The 25,706-nt window shown below is 37.0% G+C and overlaps 1 protein-coding gene across 2 annotated transcripts in view; it reads right to left on the bottom strand.

The window, feature by feature from the left end:
• Positions 1-236: 236 nt before the first annotated feature.
• The window catches only part of Atl2 (atlastin GTPase 2), a 44,406-nt gene continuing 18,936 nt past the window's right edge, over positions 237-25,706 (bottom strand). The window contains exons 3-14 of one of the 2 annotated variants that reach the window (XM_041631054.1): positions 17,189-17,323; positions 16,831-16,935; positions 13,676-13,726; positions 13,298-13,354; positions 11,901-11,993; positions 8,710-8,848; positions 7,544-7,671; positions 5,652-5,708; positions 4,653-4,724; positions 3,622-4,053; positions 2,055-2,069; positions 1,449-1,959 (exon numbers count right to left, since the gene is read on the bottom strand). In XM_041631054.1, coding sequence (XP_041486988.1) covers positions 1,852-1,959; positions 2,055-2,069; positions 3,622-4,053; positions 4,653-4,724; positions 5,652-5,708; positions 7,544-7,671; positions 8,710-8,848; positions 11,901-11,993; positions 13,298-13,354; positions 13,676-13,726; positions 16,831-16,935; positions 17,189-17,323 — 1,392 coding nt within the window. In that variant the 3' untranslated portion in view covers positions 1,449-1,851. The other variant, XM_041631055.1, reaches the window with a different exon arrangement.

Genomic DNA, 25,706 nt, shown 5'->3' on the forward strand with positions numbered 1-25,706 from the left:
TGGGAGTCGGTAGAGATGAGCGAGAAAAAGAAATCCCCATAGAGGCTCTCACAACCAATGTTCCTTACATGTACAGACACAGAAAAACACCTTTCACAAGCTTAGCTTAGAAGTACAATACCTTACGCTCTAACTGGGTTGTGCCCTAACCCACACTCTTTTCAGCATGAACAAATATGAGTTATATGGTGAGATATAGGCATGAGGAATTCCTTTAAAAAGAATCGCAAGCTTCATTTTATATATACAACAAATTTTTAATTATGTACTGAAAATAAATTACAGGAAATAACTTTAAAATGCAACAGAGGACAAGTCACAATAAAACATTCCCATTGAATTCCCTTGGGGTGAGATTGCAGTGCTCAAGGAAGATAAATATCACAAATATATCAAAACTTCAAATTGTCTATGCATTCACACACTGACATGAGCCACAAACATTCCTTTCACAGGGACTGTACTTAGCCTACCACAGAACCAGATTTTGCCATAAACTACAAAAACTTTTAATACAAAATTGTATTTATATATTTATAATTCATATACATGCCCTACCTGTGATTTTTAGAAAATAAAAACTACACACTGTACAGACACTCTTAACTCATAGCTGTAGGCAACATTTTTGGATGGAATTTCTCCCCCAATAAAATTAATGGCATATTTTATGTACATGAAGGCTAAACTGCGAAAAGACAGTTAAGTTTCCCAGATATGCATCTCCTTTCAGGGCAGGTTTACAAATTTTAAAAGGCAAGACAAATGTACACCTCAGAATTACCTTCTCAGCTATAGAGTTGTCATGTGATTTCTGTGACGTTTCTGATACATGCATTTATGTAATACTGGCATTGAAGGCAGTAAAGCAATATACACTTTTCATGTAGTGGCTCAATAAAGGCTTCATTGTCATTCTGATCTGATTCTTGATACAGTGATTCATAAATTCTCTAAAAATGAAAATTTCAATGGGACACTATATTAAAGAGACTCTAAATAGATTTCTTAAAATATTTCCCTGAAATATCCTTTTACATAAGACAAATTTCACTAACATTAGATTCAGTAAAAAGAAAAGAGTAAAACATGGCACAAATGTGCATGATAACTAATGCTCCTCAGTCGTCTCCAGGTCTAAGGAGACACCAGAAGGCGCTGGAAACCAACAAACAATGTTCACACTCTGTGGCAGCCATCTGTGAAGCCAGTTATACTAAACTACTTCTACAGTTGATTGTAAACTTTGGTTTATTTTTATTTGAGTTCTCATTGTACAGCAAGCATGAAAAAAAGAGTGGAGTCCATGAGGAGATGAACTGTCAGTCTGTCTTTAATCGGGCATGATGAGACACCTGGTCAGTCAGGCCTGCTTTGATAGAGTTTGTTACAGACTGCCTTATGTTTTCCTCCATCAAATTATCACCCAGGGGCTTCAATACCTGTGGTATGAGAAATGTGCAAAACAAACAAAAACATGAGGTAAAAAAAGAGTACATAGAAAACAGATATAAAAATTTCAATTCAAATCAATGACAAAAATAACCAGGAATGTGCGAAATAAAAGGATGCTTCTCCCAAAACAAAACAAAACAAAACAAAACAACAACAACAAAAGTTATGGTGCTACAAGCAATGCAGTTAGACACTTTATAATGCAACAAAATTTCTTTCCTCTTACTCAAACCACTTACAAATCCTACGAGATGGATGTGCAATCCATACCCTATATGCAGCATCAAATCTGGTATGTATACAGCATTTATGCAGACCGGCCCAGACGGTCCTGCTTATTGTCCTACATGTATAAGTGTGAACACTTCAGATAGAGAAAAAAGTTAAAAATACTGTCTAATTTTTCTTCTTGTTATTGTTGGATGACAGTCTCTGTCGCTGTGCTGATGAAAGAGCACGATGAACCATTCGACGTCTAGTAACTTCAAACAGTTTGGAAAACACCTAAAACACGGAGTGATGTGTTAGGAAAGTGACTCAAAGTGCCTTGAAGCTAGAGTTAAAGACTAGAAGAATTTCAGACTTTGTAGGTTTCTCACCTTCCTGGGACTCCTCTGAAGCAAAGGAAAAGAGAAATGCAAAGAAAGTTTAAACAAGGCCTTTTGAACACAGCTCAAGTCTTCTCTGACTAGGTGCCTCTTACCTCTCTATCTACACTGAAAATAACCCGACACACTGGAGAGTCCCCTGTGACACTGCTCTATAAAAACGGACCTCTGAAGTCCTAGAATCAGTGTCAACAGAAAATGTCTGAAAAGATACTGCACAATTATGAAATCCAGGTGGCAGAAGAATGGTACTGGTTCAAAAATTGAAAGTAGATTATTTTTAAAGCAGTGATGTGGTGATAATTCTTAATCCATCTTCTATTAGAAAATATCAAGAGATTACAAAGCGGTAAGATTGATTTTAAGAGACAAAATTTTGAACTAAACAAAATGTCCAAACACAAACTCCAAAAGAGATCTATTAGAGTAATTTCTGAAAAAGAAAAGTTCAAGTTAATAAAGTGGGTTAGTTTATACCAGTGGTCAGAACCCCCTTTGCAAACCTCTATCTCCAAAGCTATTTACATTACAATTTGTAACAGGAGCAAAATTACAGTTTGAAGTAGTAATGAAAGTTGTTTATGGGTGGGGGTCAGCACAACATGAGGAACTGTGTAAAAGGGCCACACACAGCATTAGAGCAGTTGAGAAGCATTGGTTTATACAGTCATAATGTATTATTATAAGGAAAGTCAGTAGCTAATCCTCTTTCTTCAGAAAAAATGTTTGGACTCCTTCAGTCTTTAACTGAAAGCCAAAACAAATGTGAACCTGCACATCCTAACCCAAGGGCCTCACTGACCCTAAACAACATAGAGAACACCTCTCCTATTGTTCATCTGTAATAGCCTCAGCTTTCATTCTGCTCCTTGGTACTTAGTGAGGATCATTTAACAACAAGAGAAATACCTATATTCAAGCAACCGGGGGAAATACATAAAACAACTTTCCTTAAAAGAGAATTGCTGAGCAAGAACTCCCACTGGCCTATGTGAAAGACGACAACTGTGCGCTCCATCTCTGTGGTTATTCCTTGGAGTGCTGCAATAAACTGTCACCATCTTCACAGAAGATATGAAGACCTAACACCCTATATTTCTCCTATATTGTTTCTTGTTAACATTGGTTAAATTTAATTTTCCTCCCTATAGCACTGACTGTACTTCAAACTTCTTTCCCTCCCTATAGCACTGACTGTACTTCAAACTTCTTTCCCTGACTTTAAAATTGCTCATTGACAGCATTTTCTTTTCTCAAAGAAAAGTGTTCGTCCATCCAGTCATGCCCACTGCCTGGCATAATCAGACTTACAACTAAGAATCAACCAAAAAATTGCAGATTGAAACTAACCAAAGTCAACTATAATTATGAATTTAGAAACAAGCCTTTAACTAAATTGGATTCTACATTTAAAACAAAATCAAATACACACACACAAAGAGCCCATCCTCTTATCATTCCTTATGTAAAGGAAAAGTAGATGTACAAATAACAGTGAGAGCTGGAAATCACATACAAGTGAGATTAGTCACTGCAAAACCAAAAGATAGATACCAACCTGTTCCCAGAGTGTTTCAGCAATCTGATCAATCATTGTTCCGATTTCTCTGAACTCCCCAGAGTACTTAACATATGCCCATGTACAAAGGGACGTCAGTGCTAGCCCCATGACAAGGTTACATATGACGGCTAGAGAGCTTAGGCCAATGAAGCCCGTCAGTCCTGAGATTATATACATAGCAAACATGACTGCAAACAGCGTGGCAGGGGTACGAGCAGCATAGAAGATATTTTTGCCATCATTGTGCTTTATAAAATTTGCATAGGTTTCTTCAATTTCAGCTTCAAGCTGGTCCTGATAACGACGGCAAAATTCATCTCCACCCATTTTTTTCACAGAACGAAACTGCTTGAGTGCCACTTCCTTGAGATCCAGGTGTTTTCGCTCCAAATCTGAAGGTGCAATGTAAGGCTTATCACCACCACATACCTGGACAAGCCCAATTAAAATGAGAGATTACATGCTAGAAATAACACTTGAAAGGCATTCCCTGCGCATATATTTTAGTCTCATAAAATTAAACCACCTACATGACTCAGTTTTAAACCTGGGCATAGTAACTCACAGGTAATCACAAGTAATGCTATTCTTCTGCGTTTAACTGCTTCAATCAAGTAATCTTCCCCATGTGACTGAAGCCCCACAACTGAAGACACGGTGTTCACACTGCCCACCAGTGCCCCACAGCAGCACAAAGAACACATGACACAGTATTTCAGAGTAAGCAAGCTTAGTGCAGACACTGCTACCGGTCTTAAGCTAATGTTACTTCCATCATGGGCTAGTTGGGCTAATAGTAGCATTCTGAATTAAAAATCAGAAAACACAACAGTAGAATTCATGTTTCCTGCACACTAGCAAGTCATGTGACTTTCTTTCTAACAGTTTATTCCAGCAGAGATAACAAAAAGACAATTACAGGATAATATAGCATGACAACATGTAAGGAGTACAAATTAGTTCAATTACTTTAAATATGAAACATCTTCTACTCTTAACTATCATAAAGCTGAACTTTAGTTACAAACCTGCTCCATACTTTTACAATAGAGGTCTCTTGCTCCTGCTACTGCAGCAAGGTTATTAGCCTCAGCTGTTGCCTAAAATATAAAATTAAATATACCATTACTGTGGGGAAAAAGTACCCCTTGACTATAAATTCCTACTAACATAATAGATTATATACAACAAATAATTCTGAAAATGAACAGAAAAATATCAACCTCTATTTTACTTTCCTTTGAAAGTGTGTATCAATAGAAAAGATATGAAACAGATTTACTAGGACTCCCTGTCTCACTGCAATTTGAGAGGGTTTGTACTAAAACAGTTTTGTAGATGATATATCACAGGTACTAAAGAAATTGACAGAGATAAACAGATGTAATACCAAAATGTGCTGAGTCTCCGGGAGTCAAAAAGTCCTTGTATGAACAACCAGATTCACACAAGAGTCAAAAAAAGCTAGGTTGGTTTTTTTTCTTTTTTGTTGTTATTTTTTTCTTGCATGACCTTTAATATAAATACTGTTAATCCACTATAAAACTGAAGAATTGTCCAAGGTGGTAAATTTTAAAATATAGAAAGTGTGTAAAAATATCAGTGCCCCAGAAGAACATATACACACAGAAAAAGTCTACTTGCACAAGCAGCAGCTCATTACCAGCAAATGAAACTAATTCTTGTATCAAGAAACATCCCTTCATCAAGGGCTCAGGGCAAAAGCATTTAGCTCAGAGAGGCCTATATTAAACCATCTTATGCAAGAGAATTTTTGTATACTTTTACTGAAGATAAAGTAGCAAGGCTCACATTTCTAATAGTCAATACATGCTCAGGGCCTGCCAACTGCAGTTACAAAACAAAAACCTTATACAAACCTTAAGAGTTCGAAGGTTATCTTTAGTATATATAATTTATTCCTATGCAACAAAGTTCATGCCCCTCCATTTTCTGTATCCCTATAAAGTCATGATTATAATTCCCCTCAAACATACAAACCACCCCACACACTTTCTTAATCCTACCTGAAGCATAGACTTTGGATGTGGTAGTTCCTCTCCTTGATATATTTTAATGTATGCCTAAAAGATAGAATATTCAGTGTATTGATGTAAAATACAATTTGATACTCTGTCCCCAACAATATTAAACAATAGTTCGCCCCCATCAAAATGAAGTTCTAGGCCTTAAAACTCATGTTCTCAGTAGAACAAAGTTAATCCTGTTCTACATATTATCACATGGGAATGTTGCCAAATAAAATACAGAAATATTTCAAAATATAATTACAAATTGTCTAAAGCTGTATCTCATATTTAAGAGTTTTGTATGTAAAAGGTATTCATTTTATAAGAAATCTCTCCTACTGTCAATGTTTCAAATAAATATGTTAGAAAACACTTTAACCCTTCATTTTACTTTAAATATTTTAACTAAAAGGAAAAAGAAACTGTAATTTGTAGTCAAAGTACATGAGGTGTCATGGGAAAAGTGGGGTGGGGAGAGGGGATGAACTGTAGTGAGGAAATGGAGCATGGATTTATCAACACACATTATAAACAAACATAAAATTCTCAAACAATAAAAGAGGAGGAAAAAGAGTAAGGAGAACAAGTTTATGGCATTCAAACAGGAGTCTTCACCTCAACTTTCCACCAACTCAGACTTATTTCATAACAAAACAATGATTGCATGAAAGTGATGTCATCTACAAGTAAGCAAAATACATTAACCTCATTAGCTGTATTTCCCACCTATCTAACTATAACTATTACTAGTACAACTTTGTGTGATCAACTTGTTCTAACAGGAAAAAAATCTCCACAAATAGTTTGTTTAGACTCAAAAACCTTTATAGATACTTTTAGTTATTCTTATTAATTCTCAGAACTCTAAGGGAAGATTTTTGTGAGAATTTGGGATATAGAAACATGCAGCCAATTCCAGGTATCACTCAAAATGGCAGAGCTGTGCTGCAGATCAGAGATGCAGAAAAAGGAAGGATAATTCTGAGAACAAATAGTATCACTAAATAGAAGACACAGCTTACTGTAACCTTTAAAAAAAAATTTATGAGCCGGGCAATGGTGGCGCACGCCTTTAATCCCAGCACTCGGGAGGCAGAGGAAGGCGGATCTCTGTGAGTTCGAGACCAGCCTGATCTACAGAGCTAGTTCCAGGACAGGCTCCAAAGCCACAGAGAAACCCTGTCTTGAAAAACCAAAAAAAAAAAAAAAAAAAAAAAAAAAATTTATGTATTTCCTTATGTCTGTATGTGTCCCACGTACAAACACTTCCATCTGGGAGTGCTTATGTGCATGTGAGTCTGGGTGTATACACACAATTTATGCTAACAGGCAGAGACCAGAAGGAGTTACATGTTCTCCTTTCATGCCCCAACATTCCTGATTCATGGTCTTCCTCTAAACTTGGGGCTCATATTTTCTCAGTGAGTTGGTAGCCAGCAAGCCCGATCCATCCTCCTATCTTCCGCCCTCTCGAGGCTGGTCACAAATATATGTGCTCACTACATGGTGTCTAGGATAAGAACTCTGGTCCTCATGATTATGTAAGTACTCTCAACAACTGAACTATCTCTCCAGACCCTACTACATCCTTAATGTTGACATAATGAATGCAAGGCAGAAAAATAAACATTTTTTTACTTGAAAGAAAGTATATTTCTTGTACATGAAGATATTTTAAAAGTTAATTACAAGCCGGGTGGTGGCGCACGCCTTTAATGCCAGAACTCGGGAGGCAGAGGCAGGTGGATCTCTGTGAGTTAAAGGCCAGCCTGGTCTACAAGTGCTAGTTCCAGGACAGGATCCAAACTACACAGAAACCCTGTCTCGAAAGACAAAAGGTAACTACATTTCTTTTTCAGACAGAGCTGTTTAGTTGAGTGTTCACCTACCTTAAAATACTCGACAAGATCTCTACAAGTAACTTTAGATCCACTTATCTCCTTCTCAACCAGATTTTCAGGAGCAAGCAGCAATGGAACCAGATTTCGAAGCTCCCGTTTAAAGTCTTCATCGATATCTGATGGATACGAAATTAGCCAACACATTAGTCTAAAAACACAAACAAGTCCTCACTGACAAAATCATGAAATTTTGTTTATGAAAAGTAGATAGCATCTATTACTTAAGCATATTCCTTTTTTCTAAAGAGTTCATATAAATGTGCCAAGTCTCCTACAGGAAAAAAAATGCTTATTACTCTTCTATCCCATTCCTTCCATTTCCCTACAATTCTTCCAGCTCAAATGGTGGACTTTCAACACAAATTGCACAATGATTAAAAATACTTTTGAAAGAGCAAATCATATAGGATTCTATATTAGATTTCTGCGTTAGACTGTTTTTTTTCTAGCTATAGTGTAAATCGTATCAATCTCACCCCTTTGCCATCACACTTAGAATAATCTGGAAATCTCTCTCTCTCTCTCTCTCTCTCTCTCTCTCTCTCTCACACACACACACACACACACACACACACACACACACACCTGAGTCCATTAATTCAATCAGTGAAACATTTTTAGCGGACTGCAATCAGAGGAAGCTGTGCAGTGTTCTGTCTTTAGAAGTTTCAGGACACAAGTCCTCACAGGACATTATCAAACGGGCTAATCAGTGTGCTAAAGAGTGGCAGAGCACTGCAACAACACAGCTATCACTAGCATAGGAAATGTAAGGAGACGTTTATTGGCAACTAGGGAATGCTGAGAGTAGGCAAACTAGTCTTCCCCAAGGAAGAGCAAACCAAGTGCTTATCCCATACCAAATGGTCAGCCCTGAATACAGATATAACTCATACATATGAGTTAACATTATACAGACTAAGCAGTTATATTTAGAAATAGAAATGTATACATATACATGTAACAACAATTAATAAAAAAAGGAAATGAATTTGAAAGAGAGCAAGGATGGTTATATGGTAGGATTTGAAGGAGAAGAGGGAAGGGAGAAATGTTGCAATCACATTATAATCTCAAAAATAAAAACAAATATAATACAAACTTTCAGCTGCTAACCAGTAATAAAACGTTTTAGCATGCATGGGCATTCCCACCTTTCAGTCGTCCATCAAAACTAGGATTCGTCGCGACTTTAAGACCAGGATGTGGTAAAAGGAAGCAACCCAGATTTGAGAAACAGTTGTGGATGTGCTTCCTGACATTCTGCAGCTCCTCATGCTGGTTCTGCTTTACCTGGAAGAAGAATAACGAGGAAAGTAGTAGAGAGATTTTTTTTTTTTATTTAATTTTAAAAGGGAAACACATACATACCCACACATATACCCACTACACTCAGGTTATTCTAGAGTGGTGGTTTACTAATACTAAAAGTGTAATCTGGTCATTTTTATCAACTTGAAGGGCATTTTTCTGAGAGAAAACTGATGTTCCAAAACAAATAAACAATTAATTACAATATCTAACACTTGAATAACAAGTTGTGATTATGACTTAGAAACTAATAAAGAATTTGTCTTTAAAATGCTTATGTCAAAATAACACTAAACTAAAGCCAAAAAATGCAAAATATTAATTTGCCTAAAATTAAAAGCTAGCCACTGAGCAAAATACAAAGTACAGCCGAAAAGCTCCAGTGTAGGGGCTGGAATGATTCTCAACAGTCAAAAGCATACACTGCTACTGCAGAGAACCAGTTTGGATCCCAGCACACACATTAGGCAGTTCACAACTGCCTGTAACTTCAACTCCAGGGGCATCCAACACTTCTGGACTCAGAGTGCACCGTACTCATGGGCACATACCAAGACAGGCATACAAACTTATACAGAATTTTTTTAAAGCACTCCAAACAAACTTATAGTAAGAATTTTAGTGCTTTCTCTACATTATTATCTATTATTTGTCAGTCACTAGATCTTTGAAAAGAGACTGCTATGCATTTTCTTAAGAACATTCTTTTTTAAACACTTTTATTATATATTAGAATATATAATATATAATCGCTCAAGACAGGGTTTTTCTGTATAGCTTTGGTCCTGGAACTACCTCTTGTAGACCAAGTTGGCCTCGGACTCACAGAGATCTGTTTGCCTCTGCCTCCTGAGTGCTAGAATTAAAAGCGTGCACCACTGCTGCCCAGCTATATTTATTTCTTTATTGTGTGTGTGCCTGCATATAGGGATGGGGAGAGCACAAACATGCTAAGGCACACATGCTGAGGTCACCTTCAAGGACTGTTCTCTCCTTCTACCATATGGGTCCTGGGAGATGGAACTGAGGTCACTGGGTTTAGTAGCAAGTGTCTTTACATGATGAACCATCTTACCAACCCGTGAAAGAAAGTAAATGTCTACATTTGGAATTTTTTTTTAGACAGAGTCTCACTATGTAACTCTGGCTGGCCTGGAACATAGACCAAGCTGGCCTTGAACTCAGAGATCCACCTGCCTCTGCCTCCTCAGTGCTGGATTTTAAGTGTATGCCACTACTCCCAGCCTGCATGCTTAGATTCATGCATTCTCCAAAATATTCTTCTGAAAGACCATTCTAACAAAACATGCACTAGTCATGACTAAAATCTGGAAACTATCTAAATCTCCATCAACAGAATGAAAGACAGTTGTTATTAGCATAATACTGTACAGTTGCCGGGCGGTGGTGGCGCACGCCTTTAATCCCAGCACTCGGGAGGCAGAGGCAGGCGGATCTCTGTGAGTTTGAGACCAGCCTGGTCTACAAGAGCTAGTTCCAGGACAGGCTCCAAAACCACAGAGAAACCCTGTCTCGAAAAACCAAAAAATAAAAAAAAAATACTGTACAGTAACATGAATGAACTACTAAACTATCATTAACAACATAGTTTACTCTCAGGAACAAAAATACTGGGAAAAAACACTCTAATCCCAGCACTAGGGAGGCAGAGGCAGCCAGAACTCTGTGAGCCTTTTTGTACTTCATATAATCTGTCAAGAGTGATAGACAGGTTTTAAGGTGGGCAACCATTATGGAACTGGATGCTTTTGGGCACAGTTACACATTTAGGTTCATTATATACTTATCAAGCTGAACACTTAAAATATGAGAATTTTGTGATTGGATGTATCACTGTAAGACCCTGTCTTTGAATTATATACTTCAGAGTTTAGCTAGCATGACTAATACATTATGTGTTGCTTTCTTCTAAATAACCAGAAAAAAATAAACCTAATAAATTACATCACAGGTCTGAAAAAGCCTTCCAAATAATCTAAGAATAAGGCATTAATCTCATTTTAGAAATAAAAAAACCAAAGCCGGGCGGTGGTGGCGCACGCCTTTAATTCCAGCACTCGGGAGGCAGAGGCAGGCGGATCTCTGTGAGTTCGAGGCCAGCCTGGTCTACAAGAGCTAGTGCCAGGACAGGCTCCAAAACCACAGAGAAACCCTGTCTCGAAAAACCAAAAAAAAAAAAAAAGAAATAAAAAAACCATACTGTGTCCCAACTATTTGGATGCAGGTGAGAAATGAAATGTGTCATGTCATAATCAGACAAAAATCTTCTGATAATAAAGGATCATAATAATAAAATAATTATCATTTTATTATATATCATTTTATTGTGAATAATAAAATAATTATCATTTTATCATACATAATAAAATATTTTTATTTTGTTATAATAAGCACATAATAAAAGGATTTCTCGCCACTGTCTTCTGGATGTGGAGACATAGTATTCTCACATGAACGTGCCTTCAGGGATAAAAAAATATGACCTTTCATGAGGTCATTTTCCAGGAATGCTTTCACAAAACACAGTGCATATGAATGAGGATATCTGGGTTCTTTTAAAAAGGTCCAGGTGACTTAGCAGGTAAAGTGGTTGCCACGCAAGCCTGATGACTTCAGTACGATATCAAGAATTTATGTAAAGGTAGGAGAGAATCTAAAATTTCAAAGTTGTCTTCTGACCTCCACACATATGCTATGACATATTCATACTCAGACACATGTCATGAGGCACCACAATAATAACTGTAATAATAATAATAATAAGTCACTTTTCAAAAACATCAGTCTTTGACTATTTACTGGTAGGTGGTAGTTCACCTGCAAGAGGAATAATTGTTTTTATTTAAGAGTATCTTCTTTGGAAAACCTTCGCCACTTACACATCTGACTATGCTAGGACAGTTCATTTATTCACATGCGGGACAGTAACCCGCAGAATCGGGGCAGTCCAGGAAACCCTCCCCTTTGCCTGGCCTGTGGCATATTCTTTCTTCTCCAGAAAAATGGAGCTTACCTGCAATCTCTTTTCAAGGAATTGTTTTCCACCTTCCAAACCATATGAATGTTCATAAGGATAACTCCAATCTCGAATCAAAAACATTAAGGTCTACATATAGGAAAAAAATACAAATCACTTCTTACAAAATTCTAAGTTTACTGAAAACTTCCTTCTACAAATAACCTCTACAATGAGTAGCTCAGTGAGTAGAACACATAAATGTCATTCATGAGGTCCTGTGTCCAATCCCCAGCACCAAAAATTTAAAAATAAAAAGGGTTAGAGTAGCCAAATGATTAGTATACTCTTCATATTTATAATCAATAGCTCACTAAAGCAACTTCCCAACCCTTGCACCAACTAACCATCTCTACTTGAGAACCTCACTACACATAAAGCAATGATACTCAAAGCCAAAATGAACATAGGTATATCATCATAATTTTAAATCAATATATATAACTATATATAACTAGAACAATTTCTGGTAGATTTGGTGCTAAAGAGACCATTTTCACAAATGTTTTATCCATACAGTATTTAAATTCTTGGCACTACTAACAATTTGACCCAGATAAGTACTTGTACAGGGCTGCCCTTTGAGTTATAGTAAAGTTTCTTGCCTCTACGTTACATGTCAGGAACATTAACCTCCCCTCCCTCAAAACTGTGACAATCAAAAATATTCCCAGAAACTGTCAAATGTCTCCTAGGTGGATAAATTATTCTACATTAGAAAAACTGATATAATCCAAATATAGTATATTTCACCCATCTATACAAAAAGAAGCCATGATCTGCTCAATAGTTTCAAAAAAGTGATTGTCTAAAACAGAAGTGCCAGATTAAAAAAAAGAGGCAAAATTAATGCAAGTCCACTAACATTATAATAACTATCAAAGCTGTCACACAGGATAAATTCCTCACCCAGACAGGCAAACACAGCAATCATTCTCTTCCACTCACTGCAGTCAACAATACGAATACCAGCTTGCAAACTAGCTGCCTCAAAATAAATAAATAAACAAACAAACCACCCAAACTTTTCCATATGAAATGAAGGATAGCAAGGAGACTTAACTTCAACTTATAATACATCACAAAAAGGAAAACATAACACTTTCTAATAGTTTATTATCAGGTGTAAAATAAATCTGACATACTGTAAATTCTCTACTGTCTTAAATTCTGGAATTAAATAACATCAACTAAGAGAAGCATCTCTCTGCCAAGTAGAAGTATTGCAAACTAATCTAGTTATTGTTTCCTGTCCTGTTGGGCTTCAACTATTAGGAAGCTGATGATGTATGTCAACAGTTTGCTTTGACTCTGGTACAAAATGAGTCTATAATGCACTTGGGACTTGAAACTTCTCACCGGTATGTCTTTAAAGTGCTAAAACACTTTCTTACCTGAAACGGCTTCTGGTAGATCTCTTCCATTGCAAGTCTTCCATACTCTGTAAATAACTATCAAACCAAGTTATTTAAAATAATGCTGCCAAAGAGCCTGAAAGAAGTTATTTATAACATGGTCTATATCAAAGTAGTAGATGTTAATCAAACTATCCACATCAAGATAGTAGACTGTCAGAGTCTTTATCCTTATCTGAAAGTCAGGCATTTCACTGGCTAATGAATCAAGTTTATCAGAAATGTCCTCTAGTTAAGCAATTAACCATTTCTTTAAAGCCATAGAAATTCAAAAATATTATAGATTTTTAAACATGAATTTACAATAAAGAAAGAATCAAGTTTTAATATTTCTGGCATATATTCTCTAAGACATACTTGTAAGTGTTGAAGATCATCTTCTTGAATATTCTGGGATAAATTATATACCTGTTAAAACAAAATTTATTCTGCTTTTATCCGTGTTTTAATGAATATAAAATCCCTTATAATTAGAAGGGTTATTTTAGACAGTACAAATTAATCACTTAGCCACTATTTAACCAGTGCTACATGGAAAGCATTTCTCATTACAAAGGAAGCAGTAAACTAATAAAGACACACATATTCATGGCCTACGAGTATATGCACTTTCTTTTCCTCTTTCTTTCTTTTTTTTTTCGTTTTTTTTTTTTGTTACTTTCTTTATTTTTTTTGAGGAAGCACACAGTTTATTCATGGAGTTGAATACAGTGATGAAGGAGGGTGGTGTGTGCTACCTGCAACGGGCGCAGAGCAGGCTGGGAAAGGACAGCTCAGTGACGGGGGCCTGCAGGCCTTTTTCCTCTTTCTTGATCTCTTTTTTTGTCATGGTCACTTTAAAAAGATAAGCTGAAACAGGTGTGATGATGCACTCCTGAAATTCCGACCTTTGGGAGGTAGGGGCAAAAGAATCAGATGGCATCCAAGGCCACCCTGAACTACACAGTGAGGGGATGTGAAGGTAAAGACTGCTTCACTCATTGTCTAAGATGGTGAATGCAAGGGGCAAAACTTTTAGAAAAACACAGTTCTCCATGGTACAGAATATATATTCATTCAGCAGGCTCTGAGTTTTTTGTTGTTTGATTGGTTCTGTTTTGGGTTTTTAAAAAGGATTTCCCTACTTACCCCAGACTAACCTCAAACTTTTATAATTCTCCTGCCTTTGCCTCCCGTGTTCTAAGATTTCAGAGTGCTGCAATTATTGGCATTCATCCTCACACAACACGGTCTCTTTTACTTGAACTGACATTACCAGGCCATGCAAACAAGTAAAAGGAACAGTAGGTGGCACTGTTGCCCTTTTTAAGAATTTTTTGGAGGCTTTCCAAGACATGGAGCAGAACTCACAGTGGCTGTTCTGTGTACTCAGAACAAATGGAGAGGGTTTGCTAGGCCCAGTCCTTTAATGACACAGTGTTAGAAAAGAGCCAGGGCTGGCACTGCAGTGATACCTGCAAACACAACCTCTAAGGCAGAACTCAGTATCAGTAAACACAGTTGCTCCACAGAGAACAATTTGTTCTAACAACAGATAAGTGATAATCTAGGCAAACTTGAGAGTCATGAGTAAACACCAAAAGGGAATGCTTAGTCACTGGTTAATCCCAACAAGGTGTCTAAAATATAAAAAGCTAACAAAACCAATTTATTCTTATCCATGTGGGCCTAAACTTTTAGAACATGAGTGTAGATCCTTTACTATAAGCGATAAGAACAAAGAGAGATTGGTTTCTGTTATCTTAGATCATTGGGTCTTAGTATACTGCCTTGTACCCAATAAGTCCTAAGAATCTGTTGAAAAAGTAAACAAGATCAATTTGCCATCCATCTACCAGTCCAAAAGAAAACAATGTTTTCATCTCTTGTTGTGTAGACCAGGATGACCTCTAACTAACTTACTCTTGTTATGTAGCTCAAGAGTTCCTAACTCGGCTCTCCAAGTGTTGAGGTTACAGAACACACCACCATCCCTAGAAGCCACAACTTATTGAGAGAAGAAAACAACCTTCCACAGTTTGTAGAAAGCAATATACTGAAGGCTGAGACTGTGGCTCAGTACAAGAGTGTTTGCTGGCATACACAACACCAAATTGAATCCCATTACCATCACCCCTCACAAAAGTATGTATGTGTGTGTGTTACACACACACACACACATATATATATATACACACACAAACATATAATTATATGCATTATCTCTTATAATATACAACAACTATACATGAGATAGGCAAGTTAAGTAAAAGCCTCATTCTATAGTCAAAAAAATGTCTAAGTAGTATAGGTTGTCCAAAACCAAATCTCCTACCATCAGAAAGTTATATAAACAAAAGAATAGCAACAAAGTATAGCTGTAACAGAACTAGGCTGAAAAGAACCTCTCTTTGCACCCAGTCTTCTTCCCACTCAGGTGCTTCAAGTTATGGAAGAAGGAGAAGGGGATGAGATGAGACTGCTTATGTTTCAGACCTTACTAGAAATCATCACAAAAGTTTTAAGATGTTTTGACAGTCTTGCCTATGAACTAAGAGATTTTAAGGACAATATCTTGTCGTACTCAAATACCCTTCCTGACATACTACTGCCAGTAGGATTTGAGAGACCATACTCCAATCATTAATTTTTGAGCCAGGAAGTTACCAACCACAATTAACCCCCCCCCAAAAAAAAAATACAAAATGATGTATGTCAACACTCTAGATTATACAGAGATAATCTATCTTGAAGAAAGGAGAACTTGGTAGAACAAGTACAATTAGAGTGTGAGCAACACACACAGCAATATCCCTTTCTAAACCAAACCAGTGCTATAAATTCCTAACTATCACTTGGGTTTCTAAATTAAATATTAATTCTTGCTGGGTGTTGGTGCACAACTTTAATCCTATACTGGGAAGGCAGAGGCAGGCAGAGCTCTTATGAATTCAAGGCCAGTCTGGTCTACAGAGTGTATTCCAGGACACCTAGGGCTACACAGAGAAACCCTGTCTCGAAAAACCTAAATAAATATTAATTCTTAATATTTTTATTTATTTTAGTTCAAATAATTAAGAATAGTCAAAGATACCAAACGGAAAACTGCGTTGCTATCTGAAACTGCAGTGAATGAACACATACCCAATAAACCAGTAGCATAAACTGGACATAATGGGTTGTTGATTTTTTTTTTTGAAATGAAGACACAGATGGTAAGGAGGTGGGGAGGATCTGGGATGAGTTGGGGAAACGGAGTAAGTATAATCAAAATACTTCTCTATTAGTAAAGAACTAATAAAATATTGGTTCTATGATAAAAAGTAAAGCAAAGATGACCCACTTCACCCTTTATATCTATGTGAAGTATTTAATTTTACACCGAGCCAGAAAAGCACACACAGATGTAAATAATGAATAAGAAGGACAGCTAGCTCTCTTTAACTTCTAATCCATTTTTCTTCAATCAAAAGCATCTGCAGATGTTGCACAAAGGTAGGACTGAACGAACGGATTCCAGCACACACTCTCACCTGGACAGAGCTGGTCATAGTGCTCAGAGCAAACACTGTTGCACAGTCTTTAATCGTTGATTGGCTATCAAAGGCACCCTGGGTATCCATTAGCAGCACAGCCACCTAGGAATTTGAAAGTTTAAAATACTTAGTACAATGATCACCAAAGACACCTAAAAAAGACCCCACACATTAAACGATAAAAGTTCAAAACAATAATTAAATCAAGAAAAGTATATATTATACATCTTAACACACTAATCATTAAAGTACCAGACTACTTATTAATAGTTTTGTGTTGTTGTAAATTTTAATGCCAGAAAATTGCTCTTGAAAAAATACAGGAGAAAATAGCAAAGTATAAGTAGAAATTTACTTTTGTTCCATTAGGTCTGTCAATCACAAATACTTCATTCCAAACTTGTATGCCTGTTGTTTCTCTTTCACAACCACCTCGCCACGTAAAGCCAGTCAACGGTTCATTGTTTCCACCAATCCAACTTTGAGAATCCTGTTAAAACCAAAGATAGATGTAAAATAAACACACCAAAATTAGGAACTGTCAAACTTTGAAGCCGCCCATCCCACATTTAGCAGAGGAGGAGGCTGTGTCCAGCACCACGCACACCGTTCGGCCCTATCAGAGCACTAGTCTCCTCCAGTCAGCCTTGTCACACTGTCCAAGACCTCACGCTTGACTTCTACGTGCATGGGACTACACACACCCACTCCTCCCCTTTGGGGAAGCTCTTCTATGTTTAAAGATCATAAAATACAGGAACTAGCTATTTTAATATCTTGTACAGAACAGTAAAACCAAGTTCCAGACAGCAGGACTGTCAAAAGAGTAGCCCTCTCCTAGAATAGTATAAACAAAACACTTCACACTGCTGGGGCTGTCCTTTAAAAATAACCAAGACTTGTCTGGAACCTGATTCTAGCAATCTGGTTAAGTGGGGACGGGGGTAGTCTTTTTATGAAACAGATACTGAACCCAAATCCTCCTCCCTATGAGATAGCATTAAATGGGCATAAGCATTTTTCTTTTATTTAAAGTATTTTTTTCATACACTATATTCTGACTATGGTTTCTCCTCCCCAATCTCCCAGATCCTCTCCACCTCTTTACCCATCCCACTCCATGCCTTCTTTCTCTCTTTAGAAAACAAACAGGTAAATACAAATTATAATTTTAAAAAAGAAAACAGGAAGAGCACCAAAAAAGACATTTTGTGTGCAAGAATAATATAACTGAGTGTTTATCTATTAGATGCCTAAACAGTAGTGATGAAATGCTTAGTACACATACAAAGGAATAAGATACAGCAATACCACCAAGCGTCTATGGGTACTTTGGGGTTCATAATACTATTCTCTTTATTTTGAAGTGTGTTTGAGAACTTTTCTGTGATAAAATATCTAGGGGTTGGAAATTTAGGTGGGGGTGCGATCGGTGGGTAAGGGGGGGGTGTGCAGGTAATATCTTTTAACTCAAGTCACAGGGCTACAACTACTATAATCATATAGTATGGAACTGGGGTATAGTCCAAGGAGAGAGCACTTGCCTATATACATAAGGCCTTGCCTAGGTTTAATGTCCACCACCCTAAATAAACATTATAGATACAAAGTTAGTATACCACAATGTAACATGCTGAGTTGTCAAATATGTAATGTAAATGGCTAACTCGGCCATATGTCAAGATGCCCATATTTTTAAGTCCTTTATTTATTTCAAAGAAAAATATTCTTTGTTTCAGAAATCTTCTCCACCAAAACAAGGTTTCTCTGTATCGTCCTGGCTGTCCTGGAACTAGTTCTGTAAACGAGGCTGGCCTCAAACTCAAAGATTCTCCTGCCTCTGCCTCTCGGTGCTGGAATTAAAGGTGTAGGTGGTGTGGGCTACCACTCCCCAGCTCAGAAATATTTCTAAGAAACTTGAATCTCTAATCCAAAATGGATTACAAAACACAAAATGGGGGGAGAGATATATTTAAGACAAGATCAATGAGGAATGTTGTAATTTACGAAGGCACATTTAAGGTAGACAAACACAACACCTAAACAGCATCTATTGAGAAAACACAGCCTTGAACTTGAATCCGTCTATTGCTATCCCACAATACTCCATTCCCAATATTATAAAATTCTCTTGCACCCACTCGCTGCCCTCACTTCTCGATACTCTAACTTGGTCCCTCATTCCTGCTGGTTACAAGGACACTACACCACACAACTATTCTCTGGACTTGTGTTTCACAAAGCACCCTTCACAGGGTTAGAAACAGTTCAGATATTCCAACTGGACCCTGTGTATTCACTTTTTCCATGTCATTTATCTTCACAAGAAATGTCTCTGTCTCCTGAAATGCTATCTATGGCTTCCACATACCCATAAGGTCATCTAGAGATCTGCTGTCAAACAGCGCATGTTTCACTTTCCCAATCTATGCTCTCAATATTCCACAGATCCCAACACAAGCAATACACATACCTTCCTGCCTCTAACACATCAAAACAATCAGATAAACCCTACACACACACACACACACACACACACACACACACACACACATTGTTTAGCACATCTATACCTTCTCCTGCCTAGACTCAAAAACTTTGGCATTGCGAAGGAATAAAATGTCGTATGTAAGAAATTATTGTTCATACCCCACAATGTTAAAGGATCTGGTATCAGATAGGTTCTTTCCCACAATGTCCAACCTACACAGATAAAAAGACTCTGTTCTCAGAGAATGTTTTTATTCAATATGTTATCTAGTTTCTCTATCTCCTATATGTGAACACAAGTTCATGAAAACTGAAGTTTTGTTTCATTCAGCCTGGCTTATAAGAAAGCACTAAGAATATTAAAAGAATAAAAAATTTACTTGTAAAATTCAATATGCTTTCTTTGGAATATGGGTATCGAGTATAAAAGGAATGTGATTTTCTATTTCTAGAAATAAGGAAAAAGACAGTAAAAATAAATTTTAAAAGTTGACAAAAATCATAGACCTATAATATGCTTATAAACCCCCATCTTCAAAGAAACTAAAATGAATTAGTGTATCACAGAAATTTATCACTATGTATAATTTCTTCTTAGTTCACTCTATGGCAATTACTTTTTAAATGCTAAATTAACTTTCTAGTAAAAAAGAAAAGTACATCAGGAATCCTAGATAACCAAATTCTCAAACACATAAAATCTACTATTACTCTAATATACTGAACACTGAAGGCTTTTTTTTTTTTTTTTTCAAGACAGGGTTTCTCTGTGTAACAACTCTGGCTGTCCTGGAACTCACTTTGTAGAACAGGCTGGCCTCGAACTCAGAGATCCACCTGCCTATCCGTCCCAAGTACTGGGATGAAAGGTGTGCACCACCACGGACCAACATGGACAACAAATATTTACCAATCTTCGACCAGTTATAAATCTAGAGTTCTCTAAATGAACAAAACATTCTTGCCCACAAAGCATTCTAGTAGGTTTTAGAAGCTGCGGTGCTTTTAGCAGACCCCATTTTATCCCAAAACTTATTAAAAGCAAACGTAGGGACTCAAAAACCACTAATCTGGTACCATTTGCTACTGTTTCAAAACCCTAATTCCCAACCTTGTTCCTTAAGGGAAGAAACAAGATCTTTCCAGTGAATCTCAGCTGCAAAAGGCAACCTACAGTCATCTGGACTTTAAGTGTCCTCAAACAAACAATACAGTTCTAATCCAAGACTGACCTGTATAATACAATTTATCAACAACAAACTCTACCTAAAGAGTAAGAAATTCCTATCTCTCCTATGAAACGTAACAAAGCAGAGCAGCAGCTAGGTGAACTTCACAGCACCCCAGTTTCTTTTCGCCAGCAAGCTAACTCCTTTCATGACAGTGAGGCTGGAATCTAAGAGCCCTAAGTCATCACACTCAGCAGTGAAAAGACAAAGTAGGTGGAAGGAAGTTGTTCCCTCACTACAAGCATTTCCCACGGAAATAATCAAACCTTAATCTACAAAGCCCAAGTAGCAGACAGAACATGGAGGAATGTGCACACTTTATTCACCTGCTATAGGGCAGTATTTCCCAGGGACTACGGGAGAAATTAGGAACATTCCAAACAGTTTAATACGCTTGTTACCCGTGCACCCAAACCGTCCGATGTCCAACACTCCTCTATTCTGGGGCTGGACAAATAAAAAGTATATGAATGACTCTGGTCACAAACTCAGGACACAAGACAATTATTCTAATGGCTTGATTACATTCTAAAGAGGAATTTAAGTCAGTCTGTTTTTAAAGCTCATCTTGGAAAGTTCCTGAGACCATGAAGACACTCAACTAAGTCAAGTAAACCAGACACAAAGCAAATACAAACACTGTATGGTTTCTACAAGCGGGGAAATAGGTCAGTACCTTCAAGTCTCTAACCTTCAAACCAGAAAGAAGATGGCAATTGCTACAATGTGACTGAACTTAATGCCACTGAACTGTACACTTGAAAAGGGTTAACACAGTGACGCTATGGGTCGCACTGGGGGGGGGGGGGGGGGGGGGAGTGCCCCAAGGGCTGCTAGAATGAAAGGGGAGACAGTCCCAGTTACTGAGTTGTCGTCTGACATATGACATGGCAATTTCACTTCCATCCTGCAATGGACTTTCAGTTTCAGCCTCATTTGTAAAAACTGAAATCTTTACAAGTCCTTACAAGAAAATATGTCAAACACAAAATCATGACATTTTTCCTTGAACAAACAAACAAACAAAAAAAGAGTTTACAAGCAAAATACCACCTCAAAACCTGAGAGGCCAAGAACTGCCCATAGCAGAGTTCCCTGGCAGGAGCAGACTAGACTGAATTGGGAAGCCTGGAGGCAGACACCATCTTGTATAGGCTTTGCTTGGAAAACTCCAAAGTTCTCAGGGACAGTTGGAAGAAAACAGTCATTTTTAAATTCACTAGGAGGAAAACGATGGTTTTCAATTACACACACCCAGAATAGTCCTTGTGACAAAGGCCTGCCCTGGGGGCAGACTAACCTAACAGAGATTTATGTGGAACTGGGAAGGCACAGTTAGCCAATTTCAGCCCCCTCTATCCTCTTGTCTAGGGTAAGGAGTAGGTAAGGGATGAGAAGTGAAGGACCCCACACTGAGGAGACTGGAACAGGAGAATCAATGAACATTCAAGGTTAGGCTAGGGTAGATAGCAAGACCCTATCTCAAAAAAAATAAAAATAAAATTTTAAAAAATTAGTGAAAGATATAGCCAGTCATTGTCCTCATCATGTCAAAAGGTACAGAAAAGGCAGTTGACAAAGATCTACATCTCTTCATGGTAAGGTCTCAAAGAACCTAGAAATAGAAAAACTCCAGTATAATAAAGCCCACATAAAACAAACCTGCAGACAATATTATACTAAATTAGGAAAAACTCAAAACATTTCTTCTAAAATCAAAATTGGACAAGTGTGTCCCCCTACCTTCATTCTTATTCAATACAGCCCTTGATCAGTTAACCAAATCAGTAAGAGAAAGGGGCAAGATGAAAAGGAAGAAGTCAATTTATTTCCATTTGTAGATAACATGTTCTTATACATGGAAGATCCTGAAGACTACCAGAAAGCTCTTAGGACTGATGAACACCTTCAGCAAAGTAGCCTGGAGCAAAAATCAACATAAGCAGCTTTTCATACAATGACAAATATGCTGAGAAGCAATCACGAAGACAACAACTTCAAAAAAAAATACTTAAAAATAAATAAAATCAAAGAAGTAAAATTACCTCTATAGTAAAAACTTTTAAACACTGGAGGAAGAAATTAAGATGACATTAGGAGACAAAGATCCTGCTCAGTCATTAGCATAAGATAGTGAAAAACCAATATAATCATCAGACTCAATATAATCATCATAAAAATTCTAATGATGGGAAAGAAAACTAAGGACAGACAACTGGGATTGTGTGAAATTAAAAATCTTCTGAACCACAGAGGAGACAGTGAAATAAAAAAATAAAACCACTCTGCAAACAAAAAGTGGAGTTTTAAGGAAACCCAAGACAATGGAAGAGAGTTAAGAAAATTAAAGCACACAGTCCCACAGCTAGAGGCCTCCTTCTAGCTAGATTAACAAAAACTTCACACCAAAACCCTAAATCTCTGAAATTTCACACCTGGTTTTCAGACATCCAAAATTAAAATGCCACATAACACAGGTATCATTATTTTTATATTACCCAAAAAGACAGTACATATATTCTGAAGCTTAAAGGTGAAAAGGTATCTCAAATGCTACAATGAAAGAACGTATTCCAGCACTTCATGATTTGCAATCAAAGGAGCCCCACTTAAAACACTATACTAAGGCCATCAATGTTCTGTAAATTTCTCTATCTCATCCATTCCTAACTTCTTTAACTTCAGCAATATGTAACAATATTATGCTAGCTGAAATCACTCACACTAATTTAGGCTATCTATATAAAAACATATAGAAGGCTGGAAAATTAATTCTAGCTTTAAAATCAAAATCTAAGGGAAGGGAAGAAAATAGCCCAGAGCCCACTTAACATCAGCATCTAATCTCCTTCATTTGCATTTGCAGAAGAGAGGAGACACTAACATTAAGATAACCTACTTCATTTTCAAAGGAGGTGATTCATACAGGCAGCAGACTAAAAATTATTAAGGTCAAAGTAAGTCAAATATCCACCAACAGGTAATAAGTAAAGTATATTTTAATCATGTTGTGAAACACCGAGAATGAGTTATATTGCTGCATGCAGAAGTATGAATGCATCCGACACTTACAAAGTTACTGAAATAAGGCAATAGTTCCCTACAGCACGATTTCATTCAAATCTAGAAAGGAACAGATGGGAAGAGGCTCAGAATAGTTTTACTTTGGGATAGTGGTCATGAAGGTGTACATACATATACAAAGTTTCATCAAGCTATACACTGTAGATTTATCTTTCAGTTCGTAAATCATACTTAAATTTTAAGGAAAATGTATTTATCTGAACTATCAGTAGAAACAGAAATTAAAATTCTATACAACATCAGAGTATATACATAATCTGAAGGGGGAATCAACCATTTCCTATTACCACCACCAATTTTGACTTTGGTTGCATGATTTAATTTCCCCTTCTATAACTCACTACACATTAAAGTGACTGTCATGTCTCCTTTACCTACATTTCATAGGAGAAGCATGACCTACCACTAAATTGGTATGTTATCAACAAAATAAAAAAAAAAATCAGAGACTGTCTAATGCAATTTCTGGTTAATAAAAGAAGGCGACTTCTACCCTGCATTCCACTATACATGAAACCTTCCAACTGACAGTTAAGAAAGCTACTTCAACTTAGAAGCCACTAAGTAGGTATGTAACCTAACTCGAGCATTCTGTAACTACAGAACCTCCTGCAGTAAAGGGAAAGTTTAGCCCTGTGATTCTGAACACATAAATGAGAGCTGTTTCTCCCCTGTGAACATCACTGATTACCCAGAGGCACAGAAACGTTACCTAGGAAGAAACCTTTTATTATTTCTAGACAAGTAATCTAAGTTTCCTTCCCATCCCAATACTCCACTTACTATCTCTGACCTATCTAGAATCAAAGGTATTTGAAGTTCACAGAGGTATACTACAAAAAAAGTTAATTTAAGGAATTAGAGAACATCACACTATAGAAGATCTTTATTGACTTGAAATGAACAGATTTAAGAAACAAAACAGTACTATGTCACTATTCATACAGTTCAGTAATTCAGAAAAAAAAACCTTAAATGGAAAACTAAATAAACAGCTTTCTTAACTGGCTAAACACCATAAAATACTGTTCACTAACTGATATGAACTACATTCCTGATAGAAAGGTACATTTAAGAACACCTGAAGAGATTCCAATGAAAAGATTTTACTGCAATGCTTCCTAGAAAAACCAATGAGAATATTTAGTTCCTTTCTTATTTCAAGACAGATGCACTATAAAGTAAGCAGTCAGACAGGTGTTTAGATAATTATATAATTCAGTTAAGTGCTATTTCTAGCATCTTTATGTACCTTCTGAATGTCAAAGACACCTGTAAAGCAAAACCACCTTAGTGTCCTACTCCAAAATGTCCCATTACAACCTTCTTGCTTCTGCTTCCCTCTGCTCAGCGTTTAGCTGTTAGAAAAGCATTCTGATTAAAGTGAATCATCTCCCTCTACTTTTCTTCAGGGATGAAAGTCAAAGGCAGGGAGACAAAAAATAAAAAGTCTCATACCATCTAAAAGCGAGAATGTGTAGGAGGGAAATGCACCTACCCAAACATGCCTACTAAAATTATTTTGGTAGAAGCTAGAGATATGCAATCGAGGGGGGAGGGGTCTCCTGAGAGTAAACTAGCAAATAAAATAAAATAAATAAAAAACTACACACAACTAAAAACCATTATTAATAAAAATGCCTAAACCATTAAAGGAAGGAAGGGTACATAGCAGTCCTAGATGTAGGAAGGCCTCTTATGAAAAGATCAGCCACAAATATGGCAATTCAAGGAACAGCATACATACTCTTCAAAACAAACAAGCAAAACTATAGTATTATAGTATATTTGACTTACAGGAAGAGAAGAGGCTCAGACAACAATGGAAGCCACTCTAAAGAACTGAATTGTATCACTACAAGTAACAATCTGAGGAATACAGATACTTTTACAAAGGTCTCTATTTGTCTACTTCACACATCGTATGTGGCCAAAAAGGAAAACGTATAAAGAAATAACAAAGATGGGGTTTCACAATAACTCAGTGATCTTTGAGAGTATACTCGGATATTTGAGACGTAGCTAGAAATTAAAAATCTATTCTAGGGAGGGGGAGGCTGGAGAGATGGC

This window comes from Microtus oregoni, unplaced genomic scaffold (genome assembly GCF_018167655.1).
Source record: "Microtus oregoni isolate MIOR12 unplaced genomic scaffold, Mior012 000036F_ref0000092, whole genome shotgun sequence".
Classification (NCBI taxonomy): domain Eukaryota; kingdom Metazoa; phylum Chordata; class Mammalia; order Rodentia; family Cricetidae; genus Microtus; species Microtus oregoni.